The 21,150-nt window shown below is 36.3% G+C and overlaps 1 protein-coding gene across 8 annotated transcripts in view; it reads left to right on the forward strand.

Moving 5' to 3' along the window:
- The window catches only part of KIF3A (kinesin family member 3A), a 56,259-nt gene extending 37,525 nt beyond the window's left edge, over nt 1-18,734 (forward strand). For 3 of the 8 annotated variants that reach the window (XM_019642242.1, XM_019642240.1, XM_019642247.1), the window contains exons 9-19: nt 540-638; nt 2,354-2,425; nt 4,525-4,533; nt 7,792-7,948; nt 8,351-8,531; nt 8,742-8,852; nt 9,199-9,324; nt 11,903-11,956; nt 12,335-12,403; nt 13,430-13,554; nt 15,707-18,734. In XM_019642242.1, coding sequence (XP_019497787.1) covers nt 540-638; nt 2,354-2,425; nt 4,525-4,533; nt 7,792-7,948; nt 8,351-8,531; nt 8,742-8,852; nt 9,199-9,324; nt 11,903-11,956; nt 12,335-12,403; nt 13,430-13,554; nt 15,707-15,755 — 1,052 coding nt within the window. In that variant the 3' untranslated portion in view covers nt 15,756-18,734. The remainder of the gene's footprint in view (nt 1-539; nt 639-2,353; nt 2,426-4,524; nt 4,534-7,791; nt 7,949-8,350; nt 8,532-8,741; nt 8,853-9,198; nt 9,325-11,902; nt 11,957-12,334; nt 12,404-13,429; nt 13,555-15,706) is intronic. The other 5 variants (XM_019642245.1, XM_019642243.1, XM_019642246.1 and 2 more) reach the window with 3 other exon arrangements.
- Nucleotides 18,735-21,150: the final 2,416 nt, after the last annotated feature.

Consider the following 21,150-nt stretch of genomic DNA (forward strand, 5'->3'; position numbering starts at 1 on the left):
GAAGAGCGCAATGATGGTGCCAACTTGGGCCAGTGAAGCAACGTCCTCCACAACTAGACTGAAGAACAAAACAACAGCAACTTGTCTGTTACCCTTCCCCTAATTCCCCAGCGCTGTTCCCATCCCCCCAATTCCCCAATAAAAAATCTTAAAAAAAAAAAATACAGGTTGAATGAATTATTTAAAATCTTAAACAGAAAACAGGAGAAAATGCTCTCTAAAAGTGATCACATGTTTAAAAGACTGAAATAATGACTCTAACATGTAATTTACACCCCCCCCAGAACTGTACTTTATTATTTGAAATTTTAAATGGGTCAGAATTTAAATTCTCTTCAGGAACTTTAAAAATAAGCCTCTGTGTACATTATATCATGTCTATTTCTGAGGTTAGCATATTTGATATACTGTCTAGGAATATTAATATAAAATTTGCTTAGGGCAACAAAAACTTAATGAAGACAGTTGATATAGGCATTTCCTAAATAGTCAGTGACCTGGTACAGAATAATAGTCATTGTATTAAATTTCTATTCAAGGGGAAGAAATATCAGGCTCTGATATCAGTGGGTCAGAGGAGGATGACGATGAAGACGGTGAAATTGGAGAAGATGGAGAGAAAAGGAAAAAAAGGAGGGGTAAGCTCTTGTTTAGTTCTAGAAATTAACTGGGATTGCTACCTACTGACGGTTTAATATTCCCAAGGCTGTTGAGTGCATGCCTATTATTTTGCTATATTTAGTTTCGGTAGCAATTGGAACAGAGGAAGTATGCCATATACCTGGTTAACTTAGCATTATTTTTTCCTCTTAAATTGATGTACTTATAGTTGAATTAGAATACTGTATGTTCTAGGTTTTTTTTAGAATTTAGAGTTGTAAAAATCTGTGATAGTGGATGTACCATTTAAAATTTTCATGTAGGGTTTTAATTTTATGTGGGGAACTTTCATCTGTGTTAGAAATCTAAACTTTAGGAAATTAGGATAATGTGAAGTTTTTCTCAAGCAGGATTAGGCTTTAGAAGTCACTGAATTTTTAAATACTAAATTTGTATAAGGATTCTGTTTTTTTAATGTAATTTTTAATTTTTTCTTTATAAAATGTACTTTCATTCTCACCCTGTTATGGGGCATTCGTTGCCAAGTGTGGATTAAGACTGTGTTTATTGTGAGAAAAATATAGATAACATGCATAAGAGAGAGACATATTATAATGACCTACATTTCAAATCTTTTTACCCTAAATGTTTATTTATTTCAGAACTCTCTTCCATTAATGTAGATCATTGTTTTCAAGCTGGTGCATATTTTGCTTGTGTTATTAAAATAATCTTGCTGAAAATAAACCCATCACTGCTTAATCAGGAGTTCCAAATTTAAAACTGTGAAGATTTTGTAACTTCAAAGGACAAGAAAAGCATGATTTAGAGCAAGAGTTGGCAAAATAATAGCCTACTAGCCAAATCCAGCCTACCACCTGTTTTTGTAAATAAAATTTTATTAAACAGTCATGCTCATTTGTGTATGTATGGTCTGTGGCTGGTTATTTTCATATGAGACTGTATGGGCCGCAAAACCTAAATACTTGTTATCTGTGCCTTCACAGAAAATCTTTGCCAATCCCTGATTTAGAGAAATGGTTTTGTGTTCATACCTATTTTTTTTTCACAAAGGAAAATTATTCAAAGCTAAAGCAGATAATAGATTTGTTAAAAATAAAATTTTGAATAGAAACAATGCACTGTATCATATGTGAAAACATTTAATAGAGAAATACCTTCCTTTCAGGCTTAGAAATTTTTAAATGTTCATTGAGCTCTTTAAAGTTTTGCCATGAAACTTTGAAACATACATGATTATATCTGATAATTTGATGTTTTAGAGGAGAATGAAATTGGAGACAAATCAACCTGTCTATAATGAAGGACAGTTGATCATTTCTCTAATTTTAATTGTGCAAGACCTTAAATTTTAAAACTCAGTTCCTTTAACTTATCAACCTAAATAGTTTAAATAGACTGAAATGTCACCAAAATGACTTACTGAGTTTTTATTCTTGTCCTTCCAAACCTCTGAATTACTATGTTTTAGGTGAATAGTGGGGTTTGCGCACAGTAGACGCTTAAAGGATTACAGTTTCTAATTCCCCTGCATGGCTTTATTATTAGAGAATATTGGCTAGACTACCAAGACTGGTTTTAAGGGAAAGTAAGTTTTGGTTCTTTAATACAAAGCTTGATTGTCCTTTAAAATTCTATCTATCTCTGGAACTGAATTTTTCTCTGTGTATGTGCTCCTTTTCTTGTTTCCTTTTTCTGTGGTTCCCGTTGGGCTCATGTCTTTGTCTTCCAGGCAGTAGCAGCAGCAGTAGCTCAGACTCCACATGTTCTGTCATAGAGAAACCTCTGGATAAGTTCTTGCCTAGTGAGTGGCAGCTCTTAAATCCTCTAACAGAGCTTTGGCTTTTCCATAACCCATGGGCTTCATTTGAGAAATGCTGCACCGCTCCCTGCCATTATTTACAGAATACGTGTTGGACTTCTCAGGAGAACAGAGCATGTGATGATTTCCCCCACTTCATCGCTTCCAGTTACCCATAATTGTTAAAACATATGCTTACGCTTATGTTTGAGACAATGGAAGAGAGATTTCATGCTTCCGCAATTGAGATAATGTAAAGAGAGCTAGTAAGCTGTATAAAAGAATAATTCTTATCGTTCCTTTTCATATTTCATGTCAAATTTCTAATCCTAGTCAGTATAAGGGACATGTAATAACAAATTCTGAATTTCTAAAAGTCCAAATTACATTTGGAAGTATACCAATGCCAATTATAACATGTCTTACAGTTGTAAACGTTTTACGCTTTGGTGCCCTATTCTTAGGGTAGCTTAAGATTAAAAGCTCCGAAATAAAAAAATAAGTAAAGTTTGAAACAAGTAAAGATAAAGTGAATAGTGTTTTATATCAAATAGCCATTTATCTCTATTTCAAAATTACCTGATTGAAGAAATTTTCTATGGTTTGATTAGCGAATTCAGATCTACAAAATACTGTTTATGCAGGATCTGTCAACTTATTTCAAATCTGAAGTCTTTTTCTTAAATTTTAATTAATTAAATTGAAAAGTTATTAATTTTATTTATATTTTGTTTTCAGAAGGAAAGAAAATTGATGCTTTCTTGTACTAGATTGCAGCTTACTGCCTTTTAAAGCATTATCGACATACCTTTCAAAACTAATAGCGAAAACGTGGTTATTTTTATGCTTTTGGCTTTCTAGAGGAGGAATTCCAAGAATATTAAGAATTGTTTTCTCTACTGACAATTCTTAAATTTTACCAAAACAATTAATTTCAGAGGATAACATAAAATACATGAAATTGCTTTAGAAATATTGAGGTATTATTTTGTATTTAAACTACGAAATACAAGAAAATATCTGAGTGGGAGGCATTCTAATTTAATTTTCTTTAAAACTTACCTTAATCCTTAAAGACTAATTATATGAAAGTATGTTATGAAATGAGTTGTACTTTCTTCAGTTTAAGCAGTTTTAGTCACTATTTGTGTACCTAGCTCATAGCATTAAGTTTCTTGTTGTGATGTGAGTGTGCTGGTAAAGTGGAGAGATAAGGTGGCCCCAGCATGTGGTTGCTGTGTGTAACTTGTATGTACTTTCCCCTTTAAAAACACGAATGCCCTTTTTTCAGGTGTCCTTTGCTTGAATCATCAATTGATCATTTACTTCTATAGCATCATTATTATAATTATCCTTAACAACCTACTAATAGATTGAATGCAAGTTTATTATACAGGTGTACTTCACTTTGTGCACAAATGTTTTTTCTGAAAAAAATTGCTTATACATCAAGTTGAAAATCAAATGTATTGGGAGAACTTGCTGCCTTTAAAAATTCTTCATTGAATAAATCCTTTTGTTAATCACATAATCACTGCAAATTAATCTAATTTGGGATTGAGGTTGGGGGGTTGGATTTTCTTAAAGGGAGGCACACCTGTAACAGATCCTTATATTGGAAGAACATTGAATTGGGAAATTTTGAAAATGGACAACGTGACTTTTACTACTTTTAACTTATTAATTTTTAAAATTGGCGTCATTTTCTGTTTTACTCTTTTAGAATACTCCCCAGGTCTTAGCAGGTTCCCAATTCCATGTCTGCCGTTATTATACCCACATGGTGCTGAACTGTTTGTTATATTGCAGGAGTTTGGGAGTCAGTGTGAGCCCTTGACATTGAATTGTAATCTCAGTCTAAATTAATCTTGTTATCTGCTTACATTATTGTACATTGTGTTGAATATGCTTTACTTTTTACATAAAACTGCTCTGTTTCAGTTTTGATAATGGTTTGATTTATTTCTATACTTAAACTACAAATAAATGCTAATATACATTTTTCTTTGTTTTACATAAGAAATAATGTTTTTCTTTTTTTCCTCCTCATCTCTGTGCATATGCTTCCTGTCTACGATTTGCTTACTACTTCTTATTGAAAGATCAAGCAGGTTGGTGTGATTGATTTGCACTCCACGTGGTACAATTATTTAAATTTAAAAGAATTTTGTCACTTAACTATATTACATTTTTAAAATTTAATATTTTTTACAAGGTAAGTATTCATCTTTTGTATTTAAAAATACAACTTTAGTTTTTAAAAAAAAAACTTCCTTTTTTCTCCTCAATTCTTAAAAAATTTATTTCAGTTTTTATTGAGGAAGATATTAGGAACATTCTTGTTTCCAAATTATATTTTTAGGGGAACAATTCAGAACTATTAGGTTGGTGGTGTCAAGCACACAGGATGTGTTAGACCTAATTTAATTAATAAAACAGATAAAAACAAATATACCACCAAAACCAGATGGCATAATCTTTTTTCCAAAATTCCTAAAGACTCATTAAGCCAAATTTTGGAAATACAAATATAAATGATTTCACATTTAAGCATTTCCCCCCCCTTTTTTTTAAATAGAAGAATCAAATGCCTGGTTCCTTATGCCCATGGGTGCTTATGAAATGAAAATGAAGTTAACTCAATTAACACGTCTCTGAGATTCTTCCCTTTAAGTTCACCTTGCCAAAGTTCACTTTTATAGTTTTGGATAGAACACATGGCATAGGGCAATTACAAATATCATTATTCCTGTTTGGCTTAATTACTCTGACATTAACATTTTTCTTTTAGATTTATTTATCTGAAATTTTATGCTAAATTCTATCATGCAGTATTAGAAGAAGAAGCATTTTTTTGTTTGGTTGGTTTGGTTAAGATTTTAAAAAAATCAATGTAAAAGTGACTTTTACATTGCCACATTTTTAAGTGCCTGGTTAGGAGAGTTGGCATATATTTATATTTAGCTTAAAATATTATTTGGGGAGAAATGTAATGATTTATCAGAGTAATTCTGGTAATAATATGTTACTGACATATTGGACTTTTGAAACTGAACCTAGCTATATATGCATGGTCATCTTTATGAAGTGTTACCACAGCACAATAAAATCTTTGCTGCCAAAACATCAGTTTGAAAATATTACCTGAATGGTTTTGAATAACTAATGCAATTTAGGCATTGTAGTCATTTATCATTAGGCATATGCTTTTGTATTTCTACATATAAAATCTATTTATTTTACTGCCTCTTAATGGGTTTGGAATCTGGATGTTTTTAACTGTTAACAAAACAATTAGAACCCTAGAAGCCTAAAATAATTAATGTACATGTGTTCATCAGATCATTTCCTGTATACCATTAGTATCCATGTCCTCACATATACAGTTTTTTTTTTTGTCTTAACATATTTGCCATTTTAAAAAAATATTTGTAATTCTGAAGTGGAAAGGAAGTTATAATTTATTATGCATGTGCTTACTTTGTACCTGAATTTATACTTTTCCCCCTCAAATTTCTAAGAAATAGTATTACCGATGGGAAATTCTTTCTAGGAAGTCATTGGGAATAGGGATTAGATTATTTTTCTAAAATATTTTTTAACAGTGTATGTAATTCAGAACATTCAGTACAGGTGACTGCCAAAAAAGCCAACAGAATCAGGTCTACATCCTGACTTTTGGAATGCAATGAATCACACCACACCAAAGCATGAACTTGGATCAGCGCTTTTATTTACTCTTTTATTTATTTGTCTCGTGGCTTAAGTTTGCTTTGGACTTATGTTTCTATAGAATCGAAGGATAATATATTTGAAACCTTTGGGGGTTTTTTATATAATTTTATCCTAAAGAATTAAAACCTATGAATGATTCTTTGTCTCATGGTTCCTGAAAGACAATATGTTCAGATATATATCTCCATCATCATTATTTTTCAGCTCTCTTTTCTCGTTAGCAGGAAGGGTTAGCTTTTGGGTGGAGACATTAACAATTTATAAAGTCTTCTGGTTTACACTCTTCTGTGGTCCTTTGGGAAGGAAGTTAAGAATGACAGAAAACTTTCAGAAGAGCCTCAGATCAATTCTACGAAAAGCTTGATTGTTTTTCTGAAGGAAAGTATGCTTCAAAGAAATTGTATTACCAGAAATGAATTATCTTTGATTCAGTTTCATAACCAGTTTAATATGCTAGTGTGTCTATTTTCTTTTTTATTTTTCATTTTAATTTCATGATTTTGAAGTTCATTCAGTAAACTTTTATTGGATACTATTTATTTGTAACAATTTAACATTTTTTATACTATTATTTGTTATATAAAGCACTCTAATAGATATTATAACCAAAATAATTAATTGGATGCTGTATTTCCAGCTTTTTTATTTTGTAGTATTTCTATTTATATTTGACACTTGTCATGTTCTTTCTGACTTAGGGAGATTTAGGATCCTGTGTTTGACATAATAGGTTATTTTAGTTATTTATTTAAGGTGTGATATATCATGACAGCTTAGCAACTATAAAGTGCCTGGTTAATTACTATATAACTGTTATATAATTAGTATAGAGTTTTTTTCCTTTAAAAATATACTATTAAATTAAATCAAGTAATTTTATTAAACAAAAGTTTTTTTAATTTTTTAATTAAAATTTATTGGGGTGACAATGGTCAACAAAACTATATAGGCTTCAAGTGTACAATTCTATAATACATCATCTGTGTATTGATTTATGTATTCACCACCCAGACAGAGTCAGTTCTCCTTCCATCACTATGTATCTGACCCCCTTTTAGCCTCTTCTACCATCCCCCTTCCCACTTAGCCTCTGGTAACCACAAAAATTTTATAAACACTAAAGAATATATTAAAAACTATTTGCTATAAGTTCTGCCTGATATTTTTATGTGTTCATTTTATACCTATGTGTGACTTTTGCTTATTCACTTAAGTTTTGGGGAGGTATTTTGAGAGCCGCTTAATTTTGTACTTGGTTATCAGAAAAAAGTAACTAAAAAATCATATTGATTTTTTTGACCATACATGTTATTTAGGGACATACCGATCTTTGCTTTTTTAATTTATTTGGCTTTCTTGTTAATCTCTTTTATTTCCTGCTCATCCGTTTTGCTTCTCTTTCACTTACTTTTGTTCTTAGTTATCATGGCACAATTGGAACAACAGTTTGAATTTAGCAGTTAGTTAAAAAGTTCTTCTAGGAACATAAACATATTATTTATTTGATTTCCTTAAAATGTTGATATTTGATTTTATGTTATTGGGGAATGCAACTTTTATAAAAATGAAGATAATTTGTTCAAGTCTGAAGCACTGACTCTAAAGTGATTGTTGCAATTAAATGACTCAAATAGGTAAAAAGAAAGTTTCCCCTGATAAGATGGTTGAAATGCAAGCAAAAATTGATGAGGAGAGAAAAGCACTTGAAACAAAGCTCGACATGGAAGAAGAGGAAAGAAACAAGGCTAGAGCTGAATTAGAGAAACGGGAAAAAGATCTTCTTAAGGCCCAGTGAGTACTACTGAATTGAGACGGATTTGTGATTTAAATTTCTGCTATTTTTCATAGGCTGTATAAGCAAGAAAATTGAATAGTAATTAAAAGCTTGATTTTTGTCTCCAGAGTAGCTATTTTTGGATAGGAGGTTTTATTGAATATATTGTATTTCTAAAAATTATACCTGTTTTGATTATTTCCCCTCTGTGAGGGAGGAAAATATACCAGTGAATTTGAATTAGTTACAGATTAAATCATAAATTAATACTACCCAGTGGTATAATTTGATAGAGATGTTACATAATTGTATTCCTATTTTGAAATTTTGCATACAAATTCTTGTTAGATTTTGGGAAATGATATTGATAGATTAGTAGATAATTGATGGATATAGAGTGCTCTCATTTTAATCAACAGACAGGAGCATCAGTCTTTGCTAGAGAAATTATCTGCTCTGGAGAAGAAGGTGATTGTTGGGGGTGTTGATTTGCTGGCAAAAGCCGAGGAACAAGAGAAACTCCTTGAAGAATCTAATATGGAACTGGAAGAAAGGAGGAAGAGAGCTGAGCAACTCCGCAGAGAACTCGAGGAAAAAGAGGTGGTGTGACTTTTTGGTTCTGGTTGACTCTTTGCCTAAGGTTTTAGCTTTTCTACCAAAAAGCTAAATACCTGTACCCTTAGTAAAATTTTAAAGTAGATCTCTGGGTTGCTTTGAAGATATAATTGCTAAACATTTATATCATGTGTTAAATAATTAAATTTGTGATTTAATGAAGATTATTTTGAAGTTTATCAATTTTTGTCATAGCAAGAACGCTTGGATATTGAAGAAAAATATACCAGTTTGCAAGAGGAAGCACAGGGAAAGACCAAGAAATTAAAGAAAGTTTGGACTATGCTGATGGCTGCAAAGTCAGAGGTTGGTCTCTTAGAAATTTCCTACTAATGTAGTTCTGAATTTTTTAAAAAGAATTCCTTTAAGTATGATTAAGAATCCTAAAGGAATGATAATGTGGGCTTACAATTTTAAAGAAATAAAATGTTTTCCTTATGTGAAATTTTTGATTTTAGCTATTAAGCTAAATTGTTTAACTTTAACTACTAACATGGAACAGCAGACAGCGATAGTGTCACTCTGTCCATTGTTTCTGTGAAAGAACTGAGTGAGCCCTTCCAGGGCCTCTTAGAGCAGTGCCCTATCAGACGAAACTGTTTCTTATTTAAAATCTTGTTTGTCCTTAGTATTTTCACTGATTTTCTCGTAGATGGCTGATCTCCAACAGGAACACCAGAGGGAAATTGAAGGCCTGCTGGAGAACATTCGACAACTTAGCAGGGAGCTACGACTTCAGATGCTCATTATCGATAACTTTATACCTCAGGATTATCAGGTAAGAGTGACGTTCTCCTACCTAGATACTAGGTCACTTGGCTGGAGTTAAGGAGTAAGGAAATATAGTTTTTCACTTAATTGGTGCTAAGTATTTACACTTCAGTTGATGATGATAAAATTTTCTTGAAGTAATGCCATCACATTTCACTTAAGCTGTTAATTTGATACATAATTCTCTGTTTCTGCACCCAAGTATCTAAATAAGAATTTCTTAGCCCTTTGGAGGAATCCAGATTCATGTATAGCATGTCCTCAATAACGTCATTTCATTCAGTGTGATTTTGTTATAACATTGATGAGAAAAAAAATTGATTCCCAGGGCCGGCTGAGTGGCACATTGGTTAAGAGTTGGCTTGGGACACCAGCTCTGAGCAGCAGGGCCCTGGTTCGGATCCCACATGAGGGCCAGTGATGCTGCCCTCTACAGCTAAGAAGGTGAACAACAGTTCAACCTGGAGCTGGGCTGCCATGAGTCGCTGGTGATGGCGTACGCTGCAGTGTGGCTGGCTAGCAGCTGGCGTGAGCTGCCATGAGCCACCGTGAGCGGCCGTCCAAAGGCCAGTGAGCGACTGCCTCACCCGGGAAGACACAATGATAATAGCAACTTGGGCCAGTGAAGCAACGTCCTCCACAACTAGACTGAAGAACAAAAGGACAACAACTTGTCTGTTCCCCTTCCCCCAATTCCCCAACACTTCCCTCCCCCAATTCCCCAATAAAATCTTTAAAAAAAAAATTGATTCCCAGCTGGGAACACTGTCTGTGGAGTTTGCATGTCTCCCAGTGTCTGTGTGGGTTTTTCCAGGTCCTCTGGTTTTTTTCCACACCTCAAAGATGTGCACATGAGGTGAATTGGTGTGTCTAAATTGTCCCAGACTGAGTGTCTTCCCCCTCTGAGGGAAGGGCGTCTGGTCCAGGGTGGTCCCTCCCTTTACCCTGAGCTTCTAAGACAGGCTCCAGCCACCTGCGAATATATTTCTCTGAACTAGGGTGAGTGGGTTGGAAAAGAATTATCTTACTTGGTTTTATCAATCTTTTTTTTTTAAGATTTTTTATTGGGGAATTGGGGGGTTGGGAACAGTGCTGAGGAATTGGGGGAAGGGGAACAGACAAGTAGCTGTCCTTTTGTTCTTCAGTCTAGTTGTGGAGTTGCTTCACCGGCCCAAGTTGGCACCATCATTGCGCTCTTCCCGGGCAAGGTAGATCAGTCGCCGGCTTCTGGACGGCCGCTCACGGTGGCTGCTGGCCGCTCATGCTGGCTGCTGGCTACACATGGTAGCCCATGACAACCTACTGCAGCAGGGGCTGCAGCCTACACTGTTGCCAGCGACTCAACCGCAGCCCAGCTCCAAGTTTTGAGCTGTTGTTTAGCATCTTAGCTGTAGAGGGCAGTGTCACTGGCCCTCATATGTGGGATCCGAACTGGGGCGCTCTGGCGTCCCAAGCCAGCTTTTAACCAACGTGCTACTCGGCTGGCCCTTATCAATCTTTTGTAAATGTATGTATAGCTCACATTTATTTCAATGTTCAATATTAGGTGTTCAGGGTCTTTATTTAGAAATTTGGTGATTTTTTTTTTTTGTGACCAGAAATATGCCGTAGAAACTTAACTCTTGTTTATATCAATTAGTCTGTGGTAAAACTGGTTTCTTTATACCCCGTTTTGCTTAAAGTCTCATTTTCCAAGAATCTATTGATGATGTTAAGTGAGGACTTACTGTAAGTGCAGTCGAACCAAGGTATAGGCCCTATTTATCCATTCAATGACCTTTATCCTGTAAGTAGAATAAGCAGGATTCCTGTGCTTTTCCTTTCTGCTTATGGATGCTAATTCTGTGTGTGGGAAAAAATATACGCAACATGAAACTGACCATTTTAACTATTTTTAAGAGTACAGTTCGGTGACATGAAGTATACTCACAGTGTTGTACAACCACCACTATTATCTATCGCCAGATGGATGCTAATTCTTAATGATAGTATAATTTAAAAATCTCAGTCTCTATTTTTCTTTACTCAAAATTTTCCTCTTTCCGGTATATTTAGTAAACTTGAAATATTTAAAAAAATTTATTTTGAATCTCTATGTTGGTTTTGTCTGAAAATAAGCCTCAGTGTTTTTTTCCTTTGGACCTCAAGTGGACAGAATTAATCTCAGGTTCTTGGTACACTCCCCTTATTGGTCCTTCGATGGCCTGCTTTGATTTAGTTAGTTATTTTGTGGTGAACTCATCACCCCAAACAAAAGCTTTGCCCATGACAGTAACCTGCTTCCAATCAAATAGTTCCCTCTCCCTTCTTCCAGCTGTTTGTCTCTTCCAGCTCAGGGTAACCGTCATCCCGAGTCCTAAGTTCTCCATTTCCTTGCTTTTTACTTTATATAGTTTAATTGCATCTACATGTATTTCTTAAAAGCATATATTTTTTTAATTTATTAAAAGTATATCATGCAGTATATAACGTTTTGAGACAACTTTTTCTTTTTAATGTGTTAAGATTTTAGTTTCATGAATATTTTTCAGTATTTTAGATGTTATTAAATGTTAAAATTAGACTATCTTTGACTCTTTTGAAAGGAAATGATTGAAAACTATGTCCATTGGAATGAAGACATAGGAGAGTGGCAGCTAGTGAGTATTACCTTCATCCTTTCATGAAATACTTGCAGAGTACTTCCTGTGGACTGTAAATTTAGCTGGCTTTCACAAGGAGAAAAGTGGTTCAGAGGAGGGATCAGATGAGAATCCAGTAGGGCGGATAAGATGTTTTTCTGATTAACTATGTTATAACACACAGAGTTTTCAGTGGAAATGGTGTAGGCCAGGGCTACATAGGACTGAAGGACCCCTAAGTCCCATTCTGTTCCAGCATTCAGATCATGTTTTATGCCTGTAACATCAGCATGTCTCATAGTGATTTGCTTATTTGTGAATAAACTTTTTCACTAGCAAAGTATTCATTGCTAATTAAGACAATTGTTCTCTGCCTCTTTTTTTCCTTTTTTTGAGAAATGTGTTGCCTACACAGGAAATAACATGAGGAAGCAGACTCCAGTTCCTGATAAAAAAGAGAAAGATGTAAGAGTGCTTTTTTTTTAATTAGTTGTTTCTTTATAGGAATGTGGGTCACTGTGTTATCAACATGATGTCTATTAATTGGCTAATCTTTGGGGAATAGAAGCTCTAGGATGGAGTGATTACTAGGACAGTTCTGCTCACCTTCAGTCGGGATGGCAGGCTTCTTTCTGCCCCGGGAGTGGCATGGAGTCATTGTCAGAGTCACCCTTTACCACCTTTCTGCGTCATGGGGATATGGTCAGAGACTAGAATGTTCTTTTCAAAGGCAGTCCCTTTTTTTTTTTTTTTAAGATTTTTTTTGGGGAATTGGGGAGATGGGAACAGTGCTGGGGAATTGGGGGAAGGGGAACAGACAAGTTGATGTCGTTTTGTTCTTCAGTCTAGTTGTGGAGGACGTTGCTTCCCTGGCCCAAGTTGGCACCATCATTGCGCTCTTCCCAGGCGAGGCAGATCAGTCGCCGGCTTCTGGACGGCCGCTCACTGCGGCTGCTGGCCGCTCACGCTGGCTGCTGGCTATGGCTGCTGGCTGCTGGCTACATACGGTAGCCCATGGCAACCCACTGCCACAGGGGCTGCAGCCTACGCCGTCGCTGGCGACTCATGGCAGCCCAGCTCCAGGTCGAGCTGCTGTTCAGCATCTTAGCTGTGGAGGGCAGTGTCACTGGCCCTCATATGTGGGATCCGAACCGGGGCCCTCTGGCGTCCCAAGCCAGCTCTTTACCAGCGCGCCACTTGGCCGGCCCCAAAACCAGTCCCTTTTAAAGCTGTAAGAAATACAGCTTTAGGGAGAACAGCAGCAGTTTTTCTCTACTACTAAGGAATTTATAGTGTGTCAGGGCTTATTCACCAACCCTTGGTGAATACATTTGAGATAAAGGGCATTAGAAGAAGATAATCTTTAGACATTTATTTGGTCTTGTCTTCTGTGGCTTTTTTCTAGGAATTTATTTAGTATTTTAAATCTTTCCCCAAATTTGATTTAACTTCTTCCCCTAAGAGTATCTGGTGTGTGCTTCCTTTTCTTAGCCCTTTGAAGTGGACCTTTCCCACGTGTATCTTGCCTATACTGAGGAGAGCCTGCGGCAGTCCTTGATGAAATTGGAGAGGCCACGGACTTCAAAGGGAAAAGCAAGGCCAAAGACAGGGAGAAGGTGAGGATTGTTTTTGAATACCGTGAAATAAGGCAATGAGATATGCTAATTAGATACGTTTAAAGAAAATTTAGGTAATACGATAAATGCTTTTTGGCTGATATATTTAAATAAACCTCAAAGTTCTTAATGTAGTTACGATTTGAGTAAATACAATCTTGCTAAAGAATTAAGGTCTTCCAACTTCTTTAGCCCTCCTGAGCAATAAAATTTATTTATTTATTTATTTTTAAATTTTTTTAATAGCTGAGCCATCCTGCCACCTGTTGGCAGCTCAATGGCTGCTCAGCTCAGGCCGTGAATGGAACCGGGGACCCTGTTGCTCAGAGCTCACACTCTGTGCGAGCTTTTAACCAACTGAGTTACTCGGCAGGCCTTAGAATTTATTTTTAATGTATTTTGTTCTTTAAAAATATGTAAGTTACCTGCTATCTTAATTCCTTAATTCTTACACTAATTCTTCTAAAAGATGCTAATTAATTTGCCTGGTTAGACTGGCAAGGTATTGTATTCAGTTGATTCGTTTTTCTATCATAAAAATTGTCCCAAGAACCTTGATTTCCTTAGTTGCCAGTTAAAACTTCTCTGACCATCTTTCCTTCTCCTTTGGGTGCTGGTTATGACTGTTGAGTCGTCTGTATGTGTCATAACATAAGCTCAGGGAAACGAGGATGTAGGTGCCTTAGGCTGGGGCTTATTTCTTCTCTCCCTACCCTACATCAAGTAATATTCAACTTACTTAAACTGAATGTAAGATTTTGGGGCTCCTGAAATGAGAGGAAATAATAAGCTTATTTTTTTCCTGCTTTGAGGACATAGACTTTTGAGTTATATGTAGTGTGAAGTTGTATGGTTTTAATATTTTTGTGTGGAAAGATTTCATACACAACCTAACATTTATAAATTTGGGATAGTTGAACTCAGGGAAGAATAATCAATAGCATATTAAAAGTATACAAATTTTTACGATTTTTAGCATTTAGATGTCAGAGGTTAAAAACTTCATATTCCAGCAGAAGCCATGCATGTAATATTAATGATCAAAACATAACAGTTCAAAAAACACACAAGCCCCTTTACCTGTTTCACTTTTCTACTTTTAATAGAGATGTGTTCCTCTTAATTCTGGAATTAGTAAGAAAAATAACAATGCCAGTGTGATAATAAAGGCTAAGACAGTTGGCCTCAGTGTAGGTGAAAGACAGGCTGTGGTGGGGACGGGGCAAAATGGAGAGTGGCCTGTGTGGAATGGCCGCTGCTCTGCTCCTGGTTAGTTTTGGGAATAGAGGGCCCCTTGTTTCTAAATCTGACTGTTTCAAAAGAGAAGCCAGATATTGAATAATTTGCATGAGATCTCTCAGTTTTTAGTCACTTTTGTAAAACTATGTGGACCTAAAAGAAACAAAGAAATAACTTGATATGGTATTTGGATACAGTTTTCAGAATGCTCATTTAAAATATATACCTTTTTAATTTAACCAATAATAATAATAAAAAAGCACATGAACCAAAAACATTAGATGAGCCAAACCCAGCATCCCTGTGCACCAGAATTAGCCTGCTGTATTATGAAAACGATAGATGGCCATGAACATAGACAAATATACACAATCAGTGGTTTATTGATATTACATTACATGTTAATGTTCAGTGTGGTGTTCTTTATGAGACATGTACAGTTCAATGTGCTAAGCAAAACTGCTATAAACATGGTATGTTTATGTAGCCTTCCCATCAGTCCCTACACGTGCATCTGTGCATTGTTGCCTCAGATGATGTGTGTCTCTGATTTTCGTGGAATACGCCTGCACTTTTAGCATGCCCCACAGAGGTAGTCGGGGGTTGGTCTGGCAAGCATGCACCCCACTTGTCCTGGCCACGTAGTCTAGTCCAGTTTTGGAAATTATCCTCCATTTAGTCCCTCACCGCCCTGGGTGGGGGCCTGCCATGGTCTTGCATCTACTCTAGGTGACCTCCCCTGGCCTGATAAGGTGGGCATGAACTGGCCTCGTAACATGGTCACACATGTCAGACTGTGGCCTGTCTCTAGACGCTATGGCCGCCATGTGTTATCTTACTACATAATGGAAAGTGTTTGCATTTCAATCTTTGAGGAAAGTGCTCATGTTTTCTTTTTTTCTTCTCCAAACAGAAAGCGTTCTGCAAAGCCTGAAACGGTAATTGACTCTTTACTTCAGTGAATGGTACAGACTGAAAATCTCAATAAAAATCAGTGATACTCTCATGCCTGGACAAAATCTTTAACTAAAACACTGAAGACTTCTGTGTAATTTCAAATAATGGAAGCTGTAAATCATGGAGTTAGACTGGAATAATTTGTCTAATAACTGTTAGTCTATATATATGAAGTTAATATAACATATTAAAATTGCACATCTGGTAGTTGTTCAGACTGTTGTATTACTCTTCAGTTTATACTATGCAGGGAAGTTGGGGGAGCAGCTCATACTATAGAGAGTTGCAGTTTAAATGTATACATAAGTCTGCTAGTAATTTACTCAACTTACTGTGTATTTAGATAACTGGATATTCAAAATAGAAATGTATGTCCTGTTTTGCACACAGACAGTAGCAGTTCTAATTGCCCGATGCTGGGCTGTTATATACGCATGTATGGGCTATAAAACGCAGAAATGATTCAATCATAACCCCGCTCGGCCTGTTTAAATATGTACTAATTTTTATACTATCAGTCATAACATTTTAAGTATTAGATGACTGATCTTACTGATCTGTAGAAAATTTGTAATTTGGCAGTCATTCTTTAGAAGTATACAAGTTTAACAAAAGTTGAAAATATGTTTCATCTGGATCTCTCTTGACCTTTTTTGCCACTTTGAGTTCAAGTCAAATATACTTTTTTGTTCTGGTTTCATGTTCTCCTGAAACATTGAATTTGTACCTAAACATAAAGGAGTCACAGTAGCAGAAAATTGAGAAGCTAAACACTGGTCACTAATCTTTACACATATGTGTATATTTTTAAAATTCACTTTGAAGTGTGATTAATGGATGCTTTCCTTTGAGTTCTAAATTTTGATGGGAATTGCTCTGTATCTCCCAATTGAGAAAGGTCTCCATTTTTCAGATACAACCAAAGCAAGAAAAATATCTTTTAATCCTTTACCTTTAAAACACTTGTTTTGTTTTTCTTCATATTTTATTTAAAAAGTATTCTTCCCTGAATTTCTTGCATTGACCCAGTTAGACCATATTCCTCTAAAAATAAAAAACATTTTTATTTTATAGTAAAATAAGTTGTAATAGAATTGTATTTTCTTTTGTTGGCTGCTTACAAAATTTGATTTTTTTTAGCATTATGCTATACCTATACCACTTAATGTGTCTTTTATGAATTGTAAAATTATGTAATCAGCCCTGAAACATTGATTGCAAGTTTTGAGACTTCATAAATTAGTATTTATGAAATTAACATTATTTTAAGGAGTTTGGTTAAATATTGGTTTATAATTACAAAGCTGTGTATAGAGAGGGGGTGAGTGAAGGTGGTGTACTTGTGCAGTGGTTGTAAAAATGTGTCCATAAACTTAAAGTACACTCCAAAGGGGTGTACTAAATGTCCTGTGTATGGTGCGTATTTTCTAGGTAATAAGAATTGCATTTCACTGGCAGCATTTTCTTTGTATAACTTTACTCTGTGGGGCATTATTTATGTACTTTGAAGACTTAAGGTGAATTTGTGTTTGTAAATGCTTTGTGTCGGCAAAATATCTCAGCAATTACAGATGCACATTTAACTCTGTTAGTAATTACTCTAGAGAGATCTTAATTTTACCAGTAGAAAGAAAAGATGAATACTTCTTTTTAAAAGTCTGCATTTCTAGCCTTTAACCATGCAGTTAATAAGAAAGGAGTAACTTTTGCATTAAGCTCTAAAACAGTATAGAAAATTTAAGCCAGTATGTTAGATTTTTTCTGTTCCATTCAACTGTAGTAACAAGCAACCTATAAAAAAAGCATTGAGAAATTGAAAAAACAGGCTGCTTCAGCAGGGATTTTTTTTTTTAAGCATTTATGTTAGAACTGATTATACCGGATGGATAATAAATATTCATCTTGTGAAATACCAAAATTAGATATTTGATACAGGCCTGAATAATCCAGGTGAAAATATGGACACTGACTTCAGAGCTATTCATTTACCTCCAATCATAGCAGTTTCTTCACATTTATTGTGCCTTTGTGCACAAGTGAAATATTTTGTAACTTCAGTATTTATTTCATGAAAGGATATAGATGAACAAACATGCTCATTATATGAAATCGGAAGGTTTAAAATGAGTGTCACATATAAGTAGTTTTTTTTTTAAAAAAATAGGTTTTTGAATGGGTATTTTCTCTTTAATTTAAAATAGTAATATTTATTTATTAAAAGGAGCCTTGGTAGAATGTTGTTTGTGGTATGTTCTTTAATAAACCCCCTGTAATTAAATATACTAATATTCAGGTTATTAAAACAGAATAGTATTCTCCATTTTTGTTTAGGTTCTTGTAAAGTGTAAGATTAATCAAAGGGGGGAGGGTCTGTCTCTGTGTGTTTATCCCACAAGTGGAATCCGTTGACAAGCTGTGTGATCTACTTTTCTAGGAAAAGGGGACCTTTTTTTTGCAGCAAGAAATTTAAGGTTACTTTGGGGGTGGTGCCACTTTGTAACATGTTTTTTAAATTATGATTATGGTTTTGGGGTTGTATTTTTTTGTGTTGTTTCTTTTTAGTCTTTTAAGTTTTTTCCTTAACTCTTATCTTAAGGAAGGTCCTTCTCTTCCCTGCGGGGCTGTGAATTAAGGAATGGGTAGGGTTTACACTTAAGGACGCCAGTGTCTGCCCATTTCTTACTGTATACATTTCTCTTCCTTTTTAGTTATTCTTTGTTCTGAAAATGCTAGAAGAAAACATAGATCTTCCTAGTGCCTTTGAACTTACACTGTAGTCTAAATCATTAACAACTTCAATAGCATTAGTACAATACTGTATACTGGCCAAAATTACAAATTATACAGTGAGTTTGTTGCATTAATTTCAAAAGCCACACTTCCATTGTATTTTATGTATAAATTGTATTTGTTCAAGTTGTACATATTGATCTTGTGTATACACGTGCAGCATGGTTAAATAAAAAATAAAAATGTTTACCTAATGCCTGTAGTAGTGGTAATCCTTACAGAATTATTTTGGTGTTTACATCAATCCTGATACAAATAGGTGGGTTCTTCATGAGTGGCATCTCGGTTTCATATGATGGAGAGAGGCCTGTGGAATTTCACACCCAGAAACTCAGTGGCGTGGGTCTGTCAACAGAAACCATCATGAAACAGTAACTAGGGAGAGCTGTTTTTAAACGGGCTTTCTCTCATTGATAAAATTTCTTTTCACCAAAAATATTTTTATCCAGGTTTTGTTCTCCTTTCCATTAGGTGTTTGAGAACAGAAACTTGAAGTGTGTACATAGAGTGTATCTCACTAAAAGGTAAAAGGAGACATTTTTGAGTGGTAATGATATGATCTCTTTCAAAACATTTCAGTGAGCTTAAAGCATCTCTAAAACAATAACATTGCTTGGATTATTGTTAGTTGTGGATTCTTTTGACAAACATTTACCAGGCACCATGCTAGGAGGCCTTGAAACTTCACAGAGGACATTGAGAGGTTTTGATTTGTAGGCAAGTTTCAAGGGACTTAAATGTGCTTTTGACACGGCAGACTCCACTGGCGACTTCAGGGCTTGCTCTCTTCCTTTCCCCAACTGCTAGCTTATTTTATAAACTCCTGCATGTGAAGATAAAATGAAAGGCCTACCATGGCAGAAACAAGATAGTAAAAACTGCTGTCTTCGTACCCTCCTCCCCTTTTCCCCAGTTGAATTTTGGAGCTGTGATATTCACTTTCATCAGGCAACGCGCATTGTCCATCCCATTTTCTCCTGAAGACCCTCCAGAAATCTCTTTTAAAACCAAGTACAAACAAAACAAAAAAACAAAAGGGCTGGCTGAGTGGCGCGTTGGTTAAGAGCTGGCTTGGGATGCCAGCTCTGAGCTACAGGGCCCTGGTTCGGATCCCACATATGAGGTCCAGTGACACTGCCCTCTACAGCTAAGATGGTGAACAACAGCTCGACCTAGAACTGCGCTGCCGTGAGGCGACGGCGTAGGCGACGGCGTAGGCTGCAGTGAAGCTGCAGTGGGCTGCTGTAAAGCTACTGTGAATGGCTGGCAGCCAGCGTGAGCTGCCAAGAGCTGCCTGTGAGCGGCTGTCCAGCGGCCAGCGAGCGACTGCCTCACCCGGGAAGAGCGCAATGATAATACCAACATGGGCCAATGAAGCAATGTCCTCCACAACTAGACTGAAGAACAAAAGGAGAGCAACTTGTCTGTTCCCCTTCCCCTGATTCTCCAACACTGTTCCCCTCCCCCAATCCCCTAATAAAATCTTTAAAAACCAAACATAAAAACCCCCCAAAGTATCAGTGTAAGGGACCACAGTTGGCCTGTGCGCACGGGAACAGTTAACATAGCTCTGAAGCCACAATTTAGAGCGAGCTGGAGGAGCCCTCTAAACCATTTGCTATAACATTATCTGAATGTCTCATTCTTAACTTGTGTCATTTGCATAGCAAATCAGATATTTCGTCCTCCTTCGGAAGTTGAACAAATGTGTGGGAAAATGATTATGAAGAGGCTACTTCAAAAAGGACCTGTTTCCTCTGAGTGTTTATCTTGGGCTTCCTGTGACCCAGCCTTCAAGCTACTTTTATCAACGTTATCAGAACATCACTTTGTCTTACTCAAACACGCTTAGGGCTCTGAGTGAAGAATATGACAGATCAGACGCCTTTCCACACCTGCTCCCCTCCCCCATCCCTGTTTAGAGGGCTGGGGAAATTTTAGTTTCTAATCAAAGGCTTTATTTCTCCAGCTGTACAAAGGAATTGAACTGGGACTTTACAACTGAATACAATATTTCTCAGAGTTGATACCAATCTTAGCAAGAGGATATTGCCTAACCCAACCCAAAAGTTCCAGAGCCATTACAGAGATACTACGTTGGCCTTGACTTCTACTCCATCCTGAGCTCTGCTACTCAGTCACCAGGTGTCTCCTGGATTTACTGTGTACCTGTCCTGTGCTGAGCAGAAGGTTCTTGCAAAGCTCCCAGCCTCCCCCAAAGAGAGAGGTGGCTGCGTAAAGGGGGAATGACAGTGCAGCTATTGAGGAGGGTGAAGGGTGAGCTGCCAGGTCCCACGTTCTCCCCTAGCAGCTAACGGTGCCTGGCACATGTCTACCCCACCAAAAGGTCAGAAACGCCGTCTTCTCAGGGGAAGCATTGTCTGGGGTGTTAAAGCAGTCCTACACATGGGTAAAGGCCCTCCAGGCAGAAGGAGGAACGTGAATCTAGATGCCATGTGCATTGGTGGTATGTTTGGAGCAGGGCAAAGGTTTGGGACAGCTGAACCCTAAATGGAAAGAGAGGCCAGGATCCTATTGTGAATTTTCCGTAAGCCGTGGGAAGCCGCGGAAGGATTTTAGGTGGGTCACTCACATTGTTTGTGTTTTAGA

The sequence above is a fragment of the Hipposideros armiger genome, unplaced genomic scaffold (assembly GCF_001890085.2).
Source record: "Hipposideros armiger isolate ML-2016 unplaced genomic scaffold, ASM189008v1 scaffold_66, whole genome shotgun sequence".
In the NCBI taxonomy this organism is placed as follows: Eukaryota; Metazoa; Chordata; class Mammalia; order Chiroptera; family Hipposideridae; genus Hipposideros; species Hipposideros armiger.